The sequence below is a fragment of the Anomaloglossus baeobatrachus genome, chromosome 8 (genome assembly GCF_048569485.1).
Source record: "Anomaloglossus baeobatrachus isolate aAnoBae1 chromosome 8, aAnoBae1.hap1, whole genome shotgun sequence".
Taxonomy (NCBI): domain Eukaryota; kingdom Metazoa; phylum Chordata; class Amphibia; order Anura; family Aromobatidae; genus Anomaloglossus; species Anomaloglossus baeobatrachus.
In genome coordinates this window covers 78,425,517-78,441,675 of record NC_134360.1, presented here as the reverse complement: position 1 = coordinate 78,441,675, position 16,159 = coordinate 78,425,517, and the positions used below count along the sequence as shown (strand labels likewise).

The following is a 16,159-nucleotide window of genomic DNA, read 5'->3' as shown; positions in this document are numbered from 1 at the left end:
CTGCATATGCACATGGGATATGAATAATGTTATATATTTTTTCAGTGTCTTTTCCTGGTTTTGTACAGTCTTTGAGACGCCCTGATATTTCCAGACAACTATCTGTCATCTAATAAAGTTTATAAGCATTTGTTAGACCTTTGTTTGCCATCTTTATCCATTGATTCTATATTCCTCTCAGATTTGGTAGAAAAAACCTGGTGACCTATTCTATTTAAAATAAACAACAACCACATATCATATCTTAATCCATAGTTTATGTACACTGACGAGCAAAAGGGTAACAATGTTTTGACTTTTTGGCTTTAAAGCTCCATATCTCACCCTCCACTACACCATTGAGTGTGAGATGACCTTTATTTTATAGACAATCACTTTTGTTATCTCATACATAAATTTGACTTACAACTATTTAGCATATGATTAGTTATGCAGATTCTTGTCATGTCACTGCATTGTTACTGTTTTGCGCCTGGTGGTGGAAAAATGACAAATTACAACCTGTTCTCACATTCCCTAATAGCTCAGTGTGTTATTAAATTGATTCCAAACTGAAAAAGTCACTGGTTCAAATCAAGAAGCAGCCATGAAGAAGATTTCCCAATAAAAGAGAAACCGCATCATCCAGCTCATTGATGGTGTTCTCTCGGCCAAGAATATTGTTAAACTGCATCATGTGAGGGCCAAGACAGTTGAAAGAATATTAAATAAAGTCTGTCCTCTCAAAAGCCAAGAGATGGATGTCCAGGCAAAATATCGGAATCAACAAGTCTGCTCATCACAAGGCCTATCAGTTCTTCCTCGAGAAACATGACAGTGGTGGTGGCTTGTATGCTTCATAATAGTGAAATAACAGATGTCCGTGCAAGTACCGTGCGATGCAGGTTACACAAGTCTGAAATGGTGGCACAAAAAAAGTGAATAAGCCTCAACTTCAAGAAGTGTTGGCTCAAGTTTGCAAAAAAGTATGAAAAGTGGACAGTAGAAGATTGGAAACTGGTGATTTGAAGGGATGAGACAAAAGTCAATAGACTAGGCTCTGATGGGTGCAAATGAGTCTGGAAGAAACAACAGAAAAAGGGGCTGACTAAGAAATTGAAGGAACTGTTAAGTTCCATGGAAGAAGTCTGATGATATGAGTTATTTCACAGTCAAAGGAATTGGATACTTGACCAGAATCGATGGTGGTCTCAATGCTGAGCTACATGTGAGTATCCTACAAGAACAATTACTTTGTACACTCGAGTACTATGGGTATGAGAAGGACAACATAGTGTTCCAGGAGGATAATGACTTTGAAGCACACATCGAGATGGTCGAAGAAATGGTTCAATGACAATGAATTAGAGGTGCTAAATTGGCCCCCACAGCCCCAGACCTCAACCCAATCAAACACTTGTGGGTAGAGTGGAAGAAAATCGTTATATGTACTCAAGTAAGTTAACCAGTATGTGCCAACACTGGGAAAGGTGTAGAAGAGACTGGGATCAAATTTTGTCAAGATATGCTTGAATCTGATTCAGATTCTTAAAATTGCTGATTTTAAAATGAAAATCTTAAAAGAAACTCGTTGATGGCTATGGGAAGCGATTGATAGCAGTTATTTAATCCAAAGGGTGTACAACCAAATATTAAGTTGATAAAATGATATCCAATTTTCCTTTTTAACTCTGTTTTGTTTTGTGTTGTTCCAATACATACAAAGGTAATAAACATGTGAATAACACATGACTGTATCTCTGTTAGCGGCTTATCTTTTAAGAACTGAATGATTGGGAAGCTGAAATCAGAAATGCTGGATCCATACTTTCCCCGACATTATTGGTCAGGTGTCCCCATACCCATAGGCTGACCTGCCAGACCCTTCAATATTGGCAAGTTTGGCCAACCGTAGTCTAATAGACAGGCGGTAAGGATCGGACACTTGGATTTAATCTGCCTGAACCTTCTGTGCTCAGGGAGATGAGCTGCCCCAGTGGTTTACTCCTCACTTCCTACTGAAGACACATGCTGATGTCAAGAGGGATAACCAAATAAGACAATAGCTAAGTGTATGGCCAGTGTTAGGTTAAATCTCCTTTTAAAGGTGTTTTCCAATCATCATATTGATGACTAAAGCCTGCTTTACATGAGTCGATCTATCATGCAAATCGCTGCCCGTGGTGCACAAACTCATTTAACCCCCGTCACATGCACTTACCTCCCGGACGACCTCGCTGTGGGCGATGAACGTCCACTTCCTGAAGTGGGAGGGACGTTCGGCGTCACAGCGACGTCACATGGCAGCCGGCCAATAGAAGCGGAGGGGCGGAGATGAGCGGGATGTAAACATCCCGCCCACCTCCTTCCTTCCATTAAGCCGGTGGGTGCCGTGGGACACAGGTACGCTGTGTTCATCGTTCCCGTGGTGTCACACGGAGCAACGTGTGATGCCACGGAAACGATGAACAATCTGCATCCATGAAAATAAACGATATTATGAAAGTTAATGACGAGTACACGACTCACGATTTGTGAGCGATAGTGCATTGCTAAGAGGTGTCAAACGAGACGACGTCGTGCGCTATGCCGGATGTGTGTCACGAAAACCGTGACCCCGACGACATATCGCACAATATATCATCTCGTGTAAAGCCCGCATTATCCTTAGGATATGAAGAAGAAGAAAAATCGGCACATCCAGAATAAAATGTATTCTTGCTTTATTTGCACATAGAATTAAAAAAAAGTCCATCCAAAAAATGAAGACCCTGATGCGTTTCTGACGCAGGAGAGCGTCCTTAATCATAGGCTAACGTTCTTAGCAAACACTAGATATTTATGTGTGCAGATTAATAATATAATTAAGGAAAATTAGAAAAACAGGTTTAAAACCACTCATTAAAAACAAAAAAGGGATTGGACAAAAAACAAGGGGGGAGGGATTGTGAGACAGCGAAGTATATCATACAGTATCTTATACAAAATACTATCAACATAGCAATATCTTCACTAAATATTTCCATAAGGTATGAACTATAGATATGATTGATATTATATATAGTGAATGTAATTGGTTCTGATGGTGTTTGCAATGTGCTTAGCTATTTTGGACATATTTTATTTATTTGTTTATTTAATTTTTTTTTTTTTTGTAATTATAGAGAAATTCATCATGGAATGTTACACATCATATTTAGTGGAGATATTGCTATGTTGATAGTATTTTGTATAAGATACTGTATGATATACTACGGTGTCTCACAATCTCTCCCCCCTTCTTTTTTTGTCCAATCCCTTTTTTGTTTTTAATGAGTGGTTTTAAACCTGTGTTTCTAATTTTCCTTAATTATTTTGTTAATCTGTGCACATAAATATCTAGAGTTTGCTAAGAATGTTAGCCTATGATTAAGGACGCTCTCCTGCGTCAGAAACGCGTCAGGGTCTTCATTTTTTGGATGGACTTTTTTAAATTCTATGTGGACTAGAATACAAGAATACATTTTATTTTGGATGTGCCGATTTTTCTTCTTCTTCTTCATGTTATAGTCCATCTGGTGGACTTTTATTTGTTGCACTCCGTGGATGTGTGATGACTCATTAGGAGTGTCAAGCTTTCCTCTACCTTCTGTTTAATTCTTAGGATAGTATCAGATCGGTGGAGGTCTATCAAGAATCAGCTGTTATTAGCTCTGGTCACAGCCAGATATAAACATTGAATCAAGCAGATCTGACCCGCCTTCCTTATTGCAACTCATCCGTAATTGTCCTTTCCTTTTGTCTTCATAGGACTGGCTGGTTTCCTGAGGCCTATGTAAAATCTATGGATGCTGATTTCAATTCCAGGCAAGACACACGTCATGGTTTATAATGAATGGGTGATTTCAGTAATGTGTCAGACCAGTGTTTCTCAACTCCAGTCCTCATGACCCACCAAACAGATCATGTTTTTAGGTTTTCCTCAGTCAGGTTTTCAGGATTTCATTAATGTTGAACAGGTGTTGGCATTATTCCCTGTCTAATATGGAGGAAAATCTGAAAACATGATCTGTTAGTGGGTCTTGAGGACTGGAGTTGAGAAACACTGTATTAGAGTAATGGTTGCACCTAAACCACTTCCCTTTATCCTCTCTCGCTCTTCATTTGGCCTTCATGGACATGTGTTGTTTTTTTTCATCCATACTAATGATGTAACTATGGAGCAATCCTGATCATCACGCTGCAGTACACATGGTTTCTATACATGATATGCTGTAATGTCAGTATTGATCTGTCCATCCAGGCCCTCCATGCTACGTAGCGCACACAGTGCCAGCGATCTCCTGGAGGCTACGAACAACATCCCACAGCCGGACTACAAGCAGAACTCCGCAGATCAGAGGTTTATCCCTAAAGCTTCCAATGCAGCTCCTCCACTACCTCCAATGAACAACAATGTAAAAGTAAGAGCAGCAATGCTTCCCGGCTAAAATCACACTGATGAAGACTGAATGAATACAATTGACTGAAGTGTATCAATCCACAAGCCATACTTTGTAATGTATTGGCCCATATACACTCAAGTACTAACGAGACCAATGCCGACTTGCGCTTTTTTTCTCATGCCAAAACATCATGAGAAAAAAAATCGCAGCATGGTGCAAGTGCATCCAATATTCGGATGACATGCAACCATACAGGTTTATGGGTACATAGAAATAATCGGACTGCACTGTCATGTCATCTGAGTGCAGTCCGGTATACGCCGGCACAGACAATGGAGAACATAGAGAAATTAATTTCCCCGTCTTTTCCTCACCTGTGCTCCAATTCTCGTAAAAAAAAAAAATCAGATTTCTCTGATAAGATATATTACAAAGTTGCTTATTTTCATGAATAACAAATAAAACAGTTACTCTTTAAAGAGGTTGTCCACTACTTTTATATCGATGGCCTATCTTAGGATAGGTCATTAATGTCTGATCGGCCAGGGTCCGACACCCGGCACCCCCATGATCAGCTTCAACGGTGCCGGCGGTGGCATTAGGAAAAGCTTAGTTCCGGAGCTGCTCTGTCTTCTCCTAGCGGCAGCGGCCAGATACTACACATCCGCCTCCTATTTATTTTAATGGAAGGCGGATGTGCAGTGCCGCTATCAGAAGATGGGGCAGCTCCGGAACTGAGCATTTCTTGCTGCCGCCGGCATCGGCCGCAGTTTATTGGCGTTGGTGTGGGTATCTGACCCTAGATGATCACACATTGATGACCTATCCTAAGGATAGGCCATCATTGTTAAAGTAGTGGCCAAACTCATTAAGACAAAGGCATATGTATTCTGATAAAAATTGGATTTTGCCACCCACAGAAGGTTCAGCCAGTAACAGACTGCAGAGTGCAACATTGCATGGTTATACAGACTTGTACAGTCAGTAGCTCCCCATGATCTTTCATCCTTTTCCCCTATTTTATATTCTCGGATATATACTACCACATACTCTCAAACTCCTCTCTCTTCCCAGCAGGGTCCCTTTAGCTCCATCCTCACATCTATGACACCTGAGCCACACTTCTGGTGGATACAGGATGAAAGCTCTGACTGTTAAACGTATGATACTTGTTACCAACCCTACAAGGAGGTCCTTAGACTGTGATAGAAGCGGGGATAGATATATACATCCTGTATATAGGACGCTACAGTGTGGAAGATACTCACTGCAGGGCGTGGCTTGTGTGTGTGTGTGTGTGTGTGTGTTACGCAGAAGGGATACACAAATTACATTACTGACACTTGAAATTTCTCAAGGACCCACAATGTAGAGGGATATACTTTAGATTCATCTATATAAACACGAGCATTCAATAGTTAAAGGTGTTTTCCAGCCCCCAAAAAATAAATAAATGTGATTAAAGGGAATCTGTCAGCAGGTTTTTGCTACCTCATCTGAGAGCAGCGTGATATAGGCAAAGAGATCCTGAATCCAACAATGTATCACTTAGATTACTGGGTGTAGCCATTCTGACATAATTAAAATTTTTAGATTTAGCCATGTAGCGGAGCTGAGAGAGCTGACCCTGCCCATACCAGGTTCGCTATAGATATTGTGCATATACCGTGAGGTATCAATTAGAGGAGGGGGTGAGCCCGACTGCCGTGCAAGTGACATTGTAGTCTGAGCAATGAGAAGTCCTGCTGCTTAAACAAAAGTAGCAAATACACAACATTTTTTATTTTTTTTTCACAACATATCAAACCTTGACAAGACAGGCATTCCTGAACTTTCTGAGTTAACCCTTGCAGCATGCTGTCTTCAGCTTACACAGCAAAAACCTGATGATAGATTCCCTTTAAAAGGGTAATATATAAATTACTAATATAGTTCAATTCAGACGTGGACAGAGACAGAACAGGGTCCATGTTCAAAATCAATATATGAGCCAATTGCAGTCAAATAGCTCATCATAGCGCCCAATTTCATCTGTTTTGGAGATGGACCTGGTATCCCCTTATCTTTTAGGCCCCTGTGCGGCTGCATAGGTTGCACCCATGGTATGTCCGACCCTGGTTCACTCATGCCGGGTGCTCCATTCCCTCTATTAAAAAGGTCTTGTCCCTGGTCTCGCCAGGTTCCCTTCTATTTCTTCGGACAGTGGTTCTTATGTCAACACATGACCAGAGCAGTGAGTGAAGAAGACTGGCTTAGCTATTGAAATGTGAAGTCGGCCAGCCCTCTTTACACGCTGCTGTGGTCATGTACTAAAACAGGAACCAATATCCTGTATGAAGCCCTGGGCCAGAAGTAAGGTCGACTAGACCCTAAACTAGCTCTTCTAATAGAGGATTGGGGCACCTGAGCCCAATGACCTACATAAGTATGTTACGGTATTTAATTTAAATTGAATGTATTATATGGATTTTGGGATTTGACAACCCCTTTAACTATTCCATAATCCCAAGCATGTTACATTGGGCTCTGTCATCAGTAGACACATAGTTATAACATTTATGTTTTCTATCTTCCCATCTTTGCATGAACCTTCTTTTTCCCTAGAAAGCTACATGCTAAAAAGTCTAAATAACAGGATATAGACAACATTTTGCAGTGGCTACATTTTTTGCATTTTAGCATTTACATCACATACAGTACAGTGCAAAAAATTTAGGCATGGATGGAAAGAAAATGCTGCAAAGTAAGAATGCTTTCAACTATTGAAGTGATCATTTTTATTAAAAGGGTTGTCCATTACTTGGACAATCTCTTCGCAATGTTTCTCCTTTTTTAAATAATAACACTTATATTCACTTCTGGTACCTCACCGGCATTGTCTTTCCAATGATCACGTAATAGTGTGACATTATGCGATCGCTATGGCCAATCAACAGCCGCTTCTCTATCCTCGCCTTTGACAAATCACTATTATGCAGAGGAAGTGAGCATGCCTGCTCTCTCACTTTCTCTGGATGCATGTGATATGTCTGAAGGTACAGTCAAGTGGACACTAATTTGGCCACAGGGATCACGTGATGTCACACTGGTACATGATCATGGGAGAGACGGTGCTGATACCGCTTCAGGTTACTCTGGCAAACATATTCGGTTTTCGGCTTCCTCTGGCGAACATTTTTGGTCTTCGGGTTCCTCTAACGATTATATTCAGTCTTCGATTTCCTCTGGCGATGGTATGTGGTCCTTAGGTTCATGTGGCAGTGGAATGCGGTCCTTGTATTCCTCTGGCAATAGAATGTGGCGTTTGGGATTCTCTGGTGACAATATTCGATATTTGAGTTCCTCTGGCAGTGCTATGCGGTCTTTGTGTTCCTCTGACAGTGGTATGTGGTCTTTGGGTTCCTCTGGCAGTGCTATGCAGTCATTGGCTTCCTCTGACAGTGGTATGCGGTCTTTGGGTTCCTCTGACAGTGGTATGCGATCTTTGGGTTCCTTTGGCAGTGGTTAGCAGTCTATGGGTTCATCTGACAGTAGTATGCGGTCTTTGGGTTCCTCTGACAGTGGTATGCAGTCTTTGGGTTCCTCTGACAGGAGTATTCGGTATTTGGGTTCCTCTGGCAGTGGTTTGCAGGCTTTGGGTTTCTCTGGCAGTGCTATGTGGCCTTTGAGTTCCTTTGACAGTGGTGTGCGGTCTTTGAGTTCATCTGGCAGTGGTATGCGGTCCTTAGATTCCTCTGGCGATAGAATGTGGTCTTTGGGTTCCTCTGGTGACAATATTCGATATGCGGGTTCCTCTGGCAGTGCTATGTGGTTTTTGGGTTCCTCTGGCAGTGCGGTCTTTGGGTTCCTCTGGCAGTAGTTTGCAGTCTTTGGATTCCTATGGAAACAATATTCAGTCTTCATGTTCCTCTGCAGTGGTATACAGCTTTTGGTTTCCTCTGGCAGTGGTTTGCAGGCTTCTGGTTCTTCTGCTCTCAGTGCGCATCCAGATAATTCCCTTGCAGACTATACAGTTCTGCTCAGCTGCGCATACGTCCATTGTCCTGATGATCTTGGCGGCAACTCTGTCTTCCCGCTGCTTTTATATTTACTAACTGTGACACAGTGTTCACCTGACTCAGCGTCTTCTCGTCCCTTGAGGAAACACACCTCCTTAGAGATTGGTTCCTGGTGACTCTGGTTCCCCAGCAGATGGCGATGATGGTGCACAATGTCCATCCTCTTATACCTAGAAGAATTTATTCTGTTTTGAAGGCAATGAGTGGTCACAACAAATATTGACGCAATATAGATTTCTCTTCTCTTCAAACGCTTTGCATTTTGGTTAATTGAATATAAAATCGAAGTATTAATTGTTTTGATTTTTTTAAAGCATTGTTACTTTCTATCAGTTTTTCCACACGTGTCTAAACCTTTTACACAGTATCGTACATCTGCATGTATTTGTTATGTATTTGTCTGTGTGTTATTAATTGTTCGCTTTTTTTAGTCGCAGAGGTCTGGAGAAGATGGGGTTCGTGGAAATCTGTTTCCTAAGTAAGTCCTGCTAAAAGAAAGTACCTTGATATAATAGGAAGTTTAATTCAATATATGTTTGTCTGGAAAGTAAAATGGAAAACTATATACTTAGCATGCAGATTTTCCTCTTAGTTGTTATTGACCCCGAGCCTTATTACTGCACAGCAAAAATGCTATCAACTAAACTACTGTTCTACCATTGCTGTGATTAGCAAAACACGCTCACACTGGCGCATAGAAAATAAGTCTCATTCTCATCCAGAAAAGTGGAAGGAGAGAAATCCGTTTGGTATTCCGTATGTCATACGAGTGCGCAATTTTTGTTTTCCTCGCCTTGCATCTGTAAGCAAGTTGATATTTTTTCTCAGCAGCTATTACTCAACAATCATTTACTGAGTTCTATGCTACAGAATGGCAATGTATCTGTAAAAAATGGATGCCACTATTATGGTCTGGTTAATTTGGTGCTCCTTGCACTGTCCGCCTCAGCTAATCAGTGGTGCAAAGCACGGGGAGCATGAATCAGAGTCTGGCTGCATGATTGCAGCCATGTTTGTTTTACTATGAAACCCTCCAGCATTTCAGAAAAAATATAGTTAGAAGAACTGACTGGGGACCATAGCCGGATGCGAAAATAGTCTGGTGCAACCCTGAACTGACTTCTCCTAGTGTCGCTGCAAGTAATTGATCAGACAATCACCAATCACCTGAAGCAGTGCTAGGAAAGACCTCCCTTGGCTGTTGGTGGACTAGTCCTTCTGGCTATGGACCTCTGTCGGATCTTCTAAGGCAGTGGTATAAATTTTTTTTCACCTAGGCCACCATCAGCAATATATGGTTGCCTTCAAAGGGTGGCTAGTAATTGTAAGGGCTCATGCAGATCTCCATGTAATATGATAGAGCATGAATTGCAATGCACAAATTGGCTAGGGGCTATAAGCTGTGCATGGGTAGTAGGGATGTATGAGAACTGTCTCTCAGTAATAGGGCTGTACCGCAGCTGTTCCTGGGTAGTAGGGTTATATGAGAGCTGTCCTTGGATAGTAGGGCTATACGACAGCTGATCCTGGGTAGTAGGGCTATACAACAGCTGTCCCTGGGTAGTAGAGCTATATGCCAGCTGTTCCTGGGTAGTAGAGCTATACGACAGCTATTCCTGGGTAGTAGGACTATACGACAGCTGTCTCTGGGTAGTAGAGCTATAAATGAAATGTTCCTGGGTACTGGAGCTATACGCCAGCTGTTCCTGGGTAGTAGGGCTATACGACAGCTGTTCCTGGGTAGGAGGGCTATACGACAGCTGTCCCTGGGTAGTAGGGCTATGCGACAGCTGTCCCTGGGTAGTAGGGCTATACAACAGCTGTCCCTGGGTAGTAGGGCTATACGACAGCTGTCCCTGGGTAGTAGGGCTATAGGACAGCTGTCCCTGGGTAGTAGTGCTATACGACAGCTGTCCCTGGGTAGTAGGGTTATACGACAGCTGTCTCTGGATAGTAGGGCTATACGACAGCTGTCCCTGGATAGTAGGGCTATACGACAGCTCTCCCTGAGTAGTAGGGCTATACGACAGCTGTCCCTGGGTAGTAGGGCTTTACGACAGCTGTCCCTGGGTAGTAGGGCTATACGACAGCTGTCCCTGGGTAGTAGGGTTATACGACAGCTGTCCCTGGATAGTAGGGCTATACGGCAGCTGTCCCTGGGTAGTATGGCTATACGACTGCTGTCCCTGGGTAGTATGGCTATACGACTGCTGTCCCTGGGTAGTAGGGCTATACGACTGCTGTCCCTGGGTAGTAAGGCTATACGACTGCTGTCCCTGGGTAGTATGGCTATACGACTGCTGTCCCTGGGTAGTAAGGCTATACGACTGCTGTCCCTGGGTAGTATGGCTATACGACAGCTGTCCCTGGGTAGTAGGGCTATACGACTGCTGTCCCTGGGTAGTAGGGCTATAAGACTTCTGTCCCTGGGTAGTAGGGCTATACGACTGCTGTCCCTGGGTAGTAGGGCTATACGATAGCTCTCTCTGGGTAGTAGGGCTATACAACAGCTCTTCCTGGGTAGTAGGGCTATACGACAGTTCTCCCTGGGTAGTAGGGCTATACGACAGCTGTCCCTGGGTAGTAGGGCTATACGACAGCTCTCCCTGGGTAGTATGGCTATACGACTGCTATCCCTGGGTAGTAGGGCTAGGGTAGTGGGGCTATCCGAGAGCTGTCCCTGGTAGTAAGGCTATAAGAGAGCTGTCCCTGGGTAGTAGGGCTATCTAACAGCGGTCTCTGGGTAGTAGGACTATAAGAGAGCTGTCCTTGGTAGTAGGGTCACGCAGGAAACAGAAGAGGTGCAGCACTGGAGAAGTCCTGAAGCTCATAATCTATTTAGAACTAAGGAGAAAAGTTCAGATGATAAGTGATACTGAACACATACACTGGGTATTTTCTGTACTTTTTAATATAAAAATAATAATTTTGCAGACTTAACACCCAACGTTGTCTCTGGGAGATAAGAGCATATATCTATAATATAATAATCCTGCATTGCGTTAGACAATGCGACCATTTTCATTTTCTTTTCCTTTCTACTAGGGGAACAAATCCATTTGCAACGGTAAAGCTTCGTCCCACCGTGACCAATGATCGTTCTGCTCCTCTTATACGGTGAGACAAGATCAGGAGACGATAAGTTATATTTCTGAATCATGCCACCGTTTTCTGGAGTCCAGAGGGTTCAACAATAAATGAAGCACCTTATAATCAAGAATGGCCAAACTGGTGTCATTAAATATAGACCTACAGCCAGTTTGCACCCATGGGTTGGAAACTATTGCACGTTTTGTACATTGATGTTCCAGCGATTGTAAATATCTCCCATCAGATCTTCATGTTGGATTTATTGTGGATGATGTCATCTCCTTGTTGCTTCTGTGAAAATGACCATTTTGTGGTGTTTGCAGAAATAAAATAGATTTGGTGACTTGCACTTAAATACCTTGTAAATATATATATTAATAAGACGTGATTATGGAAAAATACTGATGGATGTAAATAAAGATCAATATATTACAAAATTGTGTGAGATCCCTGTTTTGCTTAATACTCAGAATTCTTTCTATTCTTCTTCTTTACATAAATCCCTACTTCTGCTTATTAATGTGAGAACATAAAGGGGTCACACTGTGTACAATATATGGGGAAATATTCCGCTACCCACTGTACAGGCCTACGGAAAAAGAGACGGCCAAATAGGTGAGAAATTAGAACCTAAACATTCTGTTACACTGCCATCTAGTGGACTTTAAGAATATTTCAGTTTTGGGTATAGAGCAAGATATTTTCATATCAAATTGTCCAACTCTTTTTTTTTTTTCTTTTCTCTTTCTTACATGTCTCTATTTAGGGCTAAACAACATTTTTTTCAATTGGGTTTCCTTAAAAAATTTGCACCGTTTTGCCTTACAGGCTCTTTGTTTTACTGCACAATTAACTTTGATGTGGCCTTGGGTCATAAATCAGCTGAGGGGAGCAAAACAAACCCAAAACAGCAAAAAAAGATGCATAAGAGTTAGAATCTCTGGTACAATGAGCTCACTGACAGATTCCCAGTTAACTCATGCAGTGCAACATGAGGCTAGAATTCAAACGATGACAAACGTTCATCTAGCCCCAATTTTAAGCAAAAAATATATGTATTTAAAGGGGCTGTCTGATCTTTAATGACAAGTCTGCAGTAACTCTATTCCTAGTTACATTTTTCACACTTTCTCCTTATTTTCTATGGGTAAAAAAACACTGCAAAAACACAAAGAATTTTCACGTTGCAGTTTTCTTATTCGATCAGGAAATAAAAAAACGTGTATGAGATTTTTTTTAAATCTTATAGCTTTTGCTATAAGATCTCAAATTTGGACTCATCAGACCAAAGCACAGACTTCCACTGGTCTAATGTCCATTACTTGTGTTCTTTAGCCCAAACAAGTCTCTTCTGATCGGTCCGACTTGCATGAAAAAAACTCGGCTGATTTTAGTTCACGTTAGGTCAGTGTGCAATGCAAGTGCGATGCTTTTTTTAAATTGTTTCCAGGCTAGCAGAGAGTGTGTAATGCGTGTGTGATCCATGTGTGATCCTTTTTTTTCTCAGCAGCTGTCATCTGCCATTCAGCTCTACTACATGGCCGCTGACAGCAGCCACAGACAGCCATGTAGCAGAGCTGAATGGCAGATGACAGCAGACACAGACAGAGCCGCACGATCAGAATGAAGTCGGATGAACGTCACCAGACTTCATTGTCATCCCGTGGCTCTGTCTGTGTGGCATGGCCTGATTTTCGGTCACCGGTGAAGGTCTCACCGGTGACCGCAAATCCCCTGAGTGACCACAGTGAGCCGCGCGATCAGCGGTGCTGTCACTAAGGTTACTCGCGGCCACAGCTGAAGTCCTCCCGCTGAGATCTGTGGCCGCGGGTAACCTGAGTGATGTCATCGCTGATAGCGCGACTCTCTTCAGTCGCTGCGGGGAGCTCACAGAGAGCGGTCGTGATCTGTGACCGCTCTCTGTCAGCTTCCGATGTAGCAGAGCTGACAGCGTCGAGGGACCTCTGTGGATTACGTCGGACATGGAAGGGTATTTGGGGTCTTGAATAAAATGGTGAAAGAGGTTGGTTTTTTTTTTTGTTATTTATTTCAAATAAAGGATTTTTGGGTGTATGTCTTCATTTTCTTAATCTTACAGGTTAATCATGGAAGGTATCTCGGGGAGACGCCTGCCATGATTAATCTAGGACTTAGTGGCAGCTACGGGCTGCTTCCATTAACTCCTTATTACCTCGATTGCCACCGCACCAGGGCAATTCGGGATGGCCGGGTACAGTCCCGGGACTGTCGTATCTAATGGATGCGGCTATTCCGGGCGGCTGCTGGCTGATATTGTTAGGGTGGGGGGCTCCCCATAACGGGGGGCTCGCTATCCTGAGAATACCAGCCTGCAGCCGTGTGGCTTTACCCTGGCTGGTATTAAAATTGGGGGGAACCGCACACCATTTTTTTTTAATTATTTTTTTTTTGTTTACTGCATTATATAGACCCGCCCACCGGCAGCTGTGATTGGTTGCAGTGAGACAGCTGTCACTCATCGTGGGGGCGTGTCTGACTGCAAGCAATCATAGGTGCCGGTGGGCGGGGAAAGTAGGGAATACGAGATTGAATAATGAGCGGTCGGCTTTTTCAAAAGAGGAGAAGCCGCCGGAGCAGTATGAACGTCGTGCAGCGCCGCGCCGGTGACCGGGGATCAGTGAGTATGAGAGAGGGGGGGAGAGGGATAGACCGACATGGACAGAGAGAGAATGAGAGACCGACAGAGAGAGAATAGAGACCGAGAGGGAGAGACTGACTGACATTAATCGCATGTTTCTCAAAACACTGTAAATGAGTGAGGTCTCACAATGTCTGTCAATATCTCTATGATTGACAGACATTGTAAGACCTCACTCATTTCCAGTGTTTTGAGAAACATGCGATTAATGTATTTAGAAAAATGAATGTCACCAGGATGGTGTGAGTGCCGGTCCGTGTGACATACTTTTTTTCCACGCTCCCATAGAGTTGCATTGGAGAGACTCGCGTGAGAAACTCTCAAAAACGCAGCATGCTGCGATTTTTTTCTCAGTCCGATTTGGACTGAGAAAAAAATAGCAGATGGGAGCTGCCTCATTGTTTAACATGAGTCCGAGTGCAATGCGAGAATTTCTCGCATTGCACTGCTGCGAGAAAATCGCAAGTGAGAAGCCGGCCTAACAGTTGTTCTAGAGATGAGAAGCTGTGTCCAAACTTTTGGTCTGTACTCTCTCTCTCTCTGTCTCTCTCTCTATACAGTATATATGTATATATATATATATTATATATATATTATATATATATATATATATATATATATAATTCTTATGTCGCTTCTGTCAGCCACATCGGGGTTGGGAGACCCTCTAGTGGTTAAAAGAAGTGACATGCTTATTTTAATGCACATAATCACGTCACTTTTTTGTCTAGTTTTGCATATTTTTGTCTTTTTTTGTTGGTACCCATTACATTATGCTGTTTTTGCCTTTTTTAGCCTATTTTATGTATACTTGTCTAATTTTTGTTCTTTTTTTTGTTTTCTGGTTTGTGGGCAAAGTTTAGTGAACCCAGATGGTTTCAGCTCATTCATTAATTGCGACTTTTTAAAACATCGCAAAATGTGTCACCACCTGGTGTAGTTTAATGCAGGGTTTCAAAAAGCGCATATTTTATGATACTTTTTTCAAAAGATGCTACTTTTTGTTCAAAAAGTTGCAAAAATAGTTAACGACGAGAATAAGCCTTTTTTTTCCTTGCACAAAATTTATGGACCATGTGTGCCATTTTGAAGAATTTAGCAAAATAAGTGATAGCAAATGCCTCAAACCCCCCAAAAAAAGGGGGGACTTAAAAGCAGATGATGAATTGGGGCCTTTTTTTTCTTTTTCCTTGTCAACTTTGCTTATCTAGAGGTTTTAGACAGATTCATGAAATGCGCAATTTACCAAACATCACATTTATTTAGCTCACCTGTCTCAAGTCCCTGCCCTCACCCCTAAAATAAGCATTCTGGAGGAGGGTGGTTTTAGCACATTTTTTTTTAACTTTTACCCACTTCACAGCCTCTTTTCAACTTCCTAACAAGGCCAAATGTTACCATTCTGGCCAGATGATAGTGGTGAATTTAGTACAATATTTTTCTAGTTTATTTGTGAAAATATCAGAAATTTGTTGAAAATTTAGCAATTTTCAAACTTTGATTTTTTTATGCTCTTAAACCAGAGTTATGTCACCCAAAATATTAATAAATAACATTCCCCACATGTCTACTTTACATCAGCAACATTTTTTAAACATAAAATTTTAACCTTCTAGCTTCCTGACAAAAAAATGATCAGTTATTTCTCACTTTTCCAACAAGATTTGCAAAACTAATTTTTGGAGGGTCCACATCACATTTGAAGTGACTTTTAGGGTCCTATATGACAGAAAATACTCAAAAGTTACATCATTTTAAAAACTGCAGACCCTCTCTCAGGAGGTCACTGATCTGCGTTCTCAGGTGGTGCAGAAACTGCAACATATTGCTGGGTTTCTGGTCTCAGCGCATGCCCAGGCACAAGCAAAACCCCAGATAGCCCTCCGGAACAGGTTTTCTTTCAGGAAAGTTGTACTTCAAGCTCCTCCCTC

General features: G+C 42.1%; 1 protein-coding gene across 1 annotated transcript in view; it reads left to right on the top strand.

The window, feature by feature from the left end:
- The window catches only part of BAIAP2L2 (BAR/IMD domain containing adaptor protein 2 like 2), a 125,155-nt gene extending 113,175 nt beyond the window's left edge, over positions 1-11,980 (top strand). Inside the window, exons 11-14 of the mRNA XM_075320865.1 lie at positions 3,769-3,825; positions 4,262-4,421; positions 8,893-8,939; positions 11,507-11,980. Coding sequence (XP_075176980.1) covers positions 3,769-3,825; positions 4,262-4,421; positions 8,893-8,939; positions 11,507-11,582 — 340 coding nt within the window. The 3' untranslated portion in view covers positions 11,583-11,980. The remainder of the gene's footprint in view (positions 1-3,768; positions 3,826-4,261; positions 4,422-8,892; positions 8,940-11,506) is intronic.
- Positions 11,981-16,159: the final 4,179 nt, after the last annotated feature.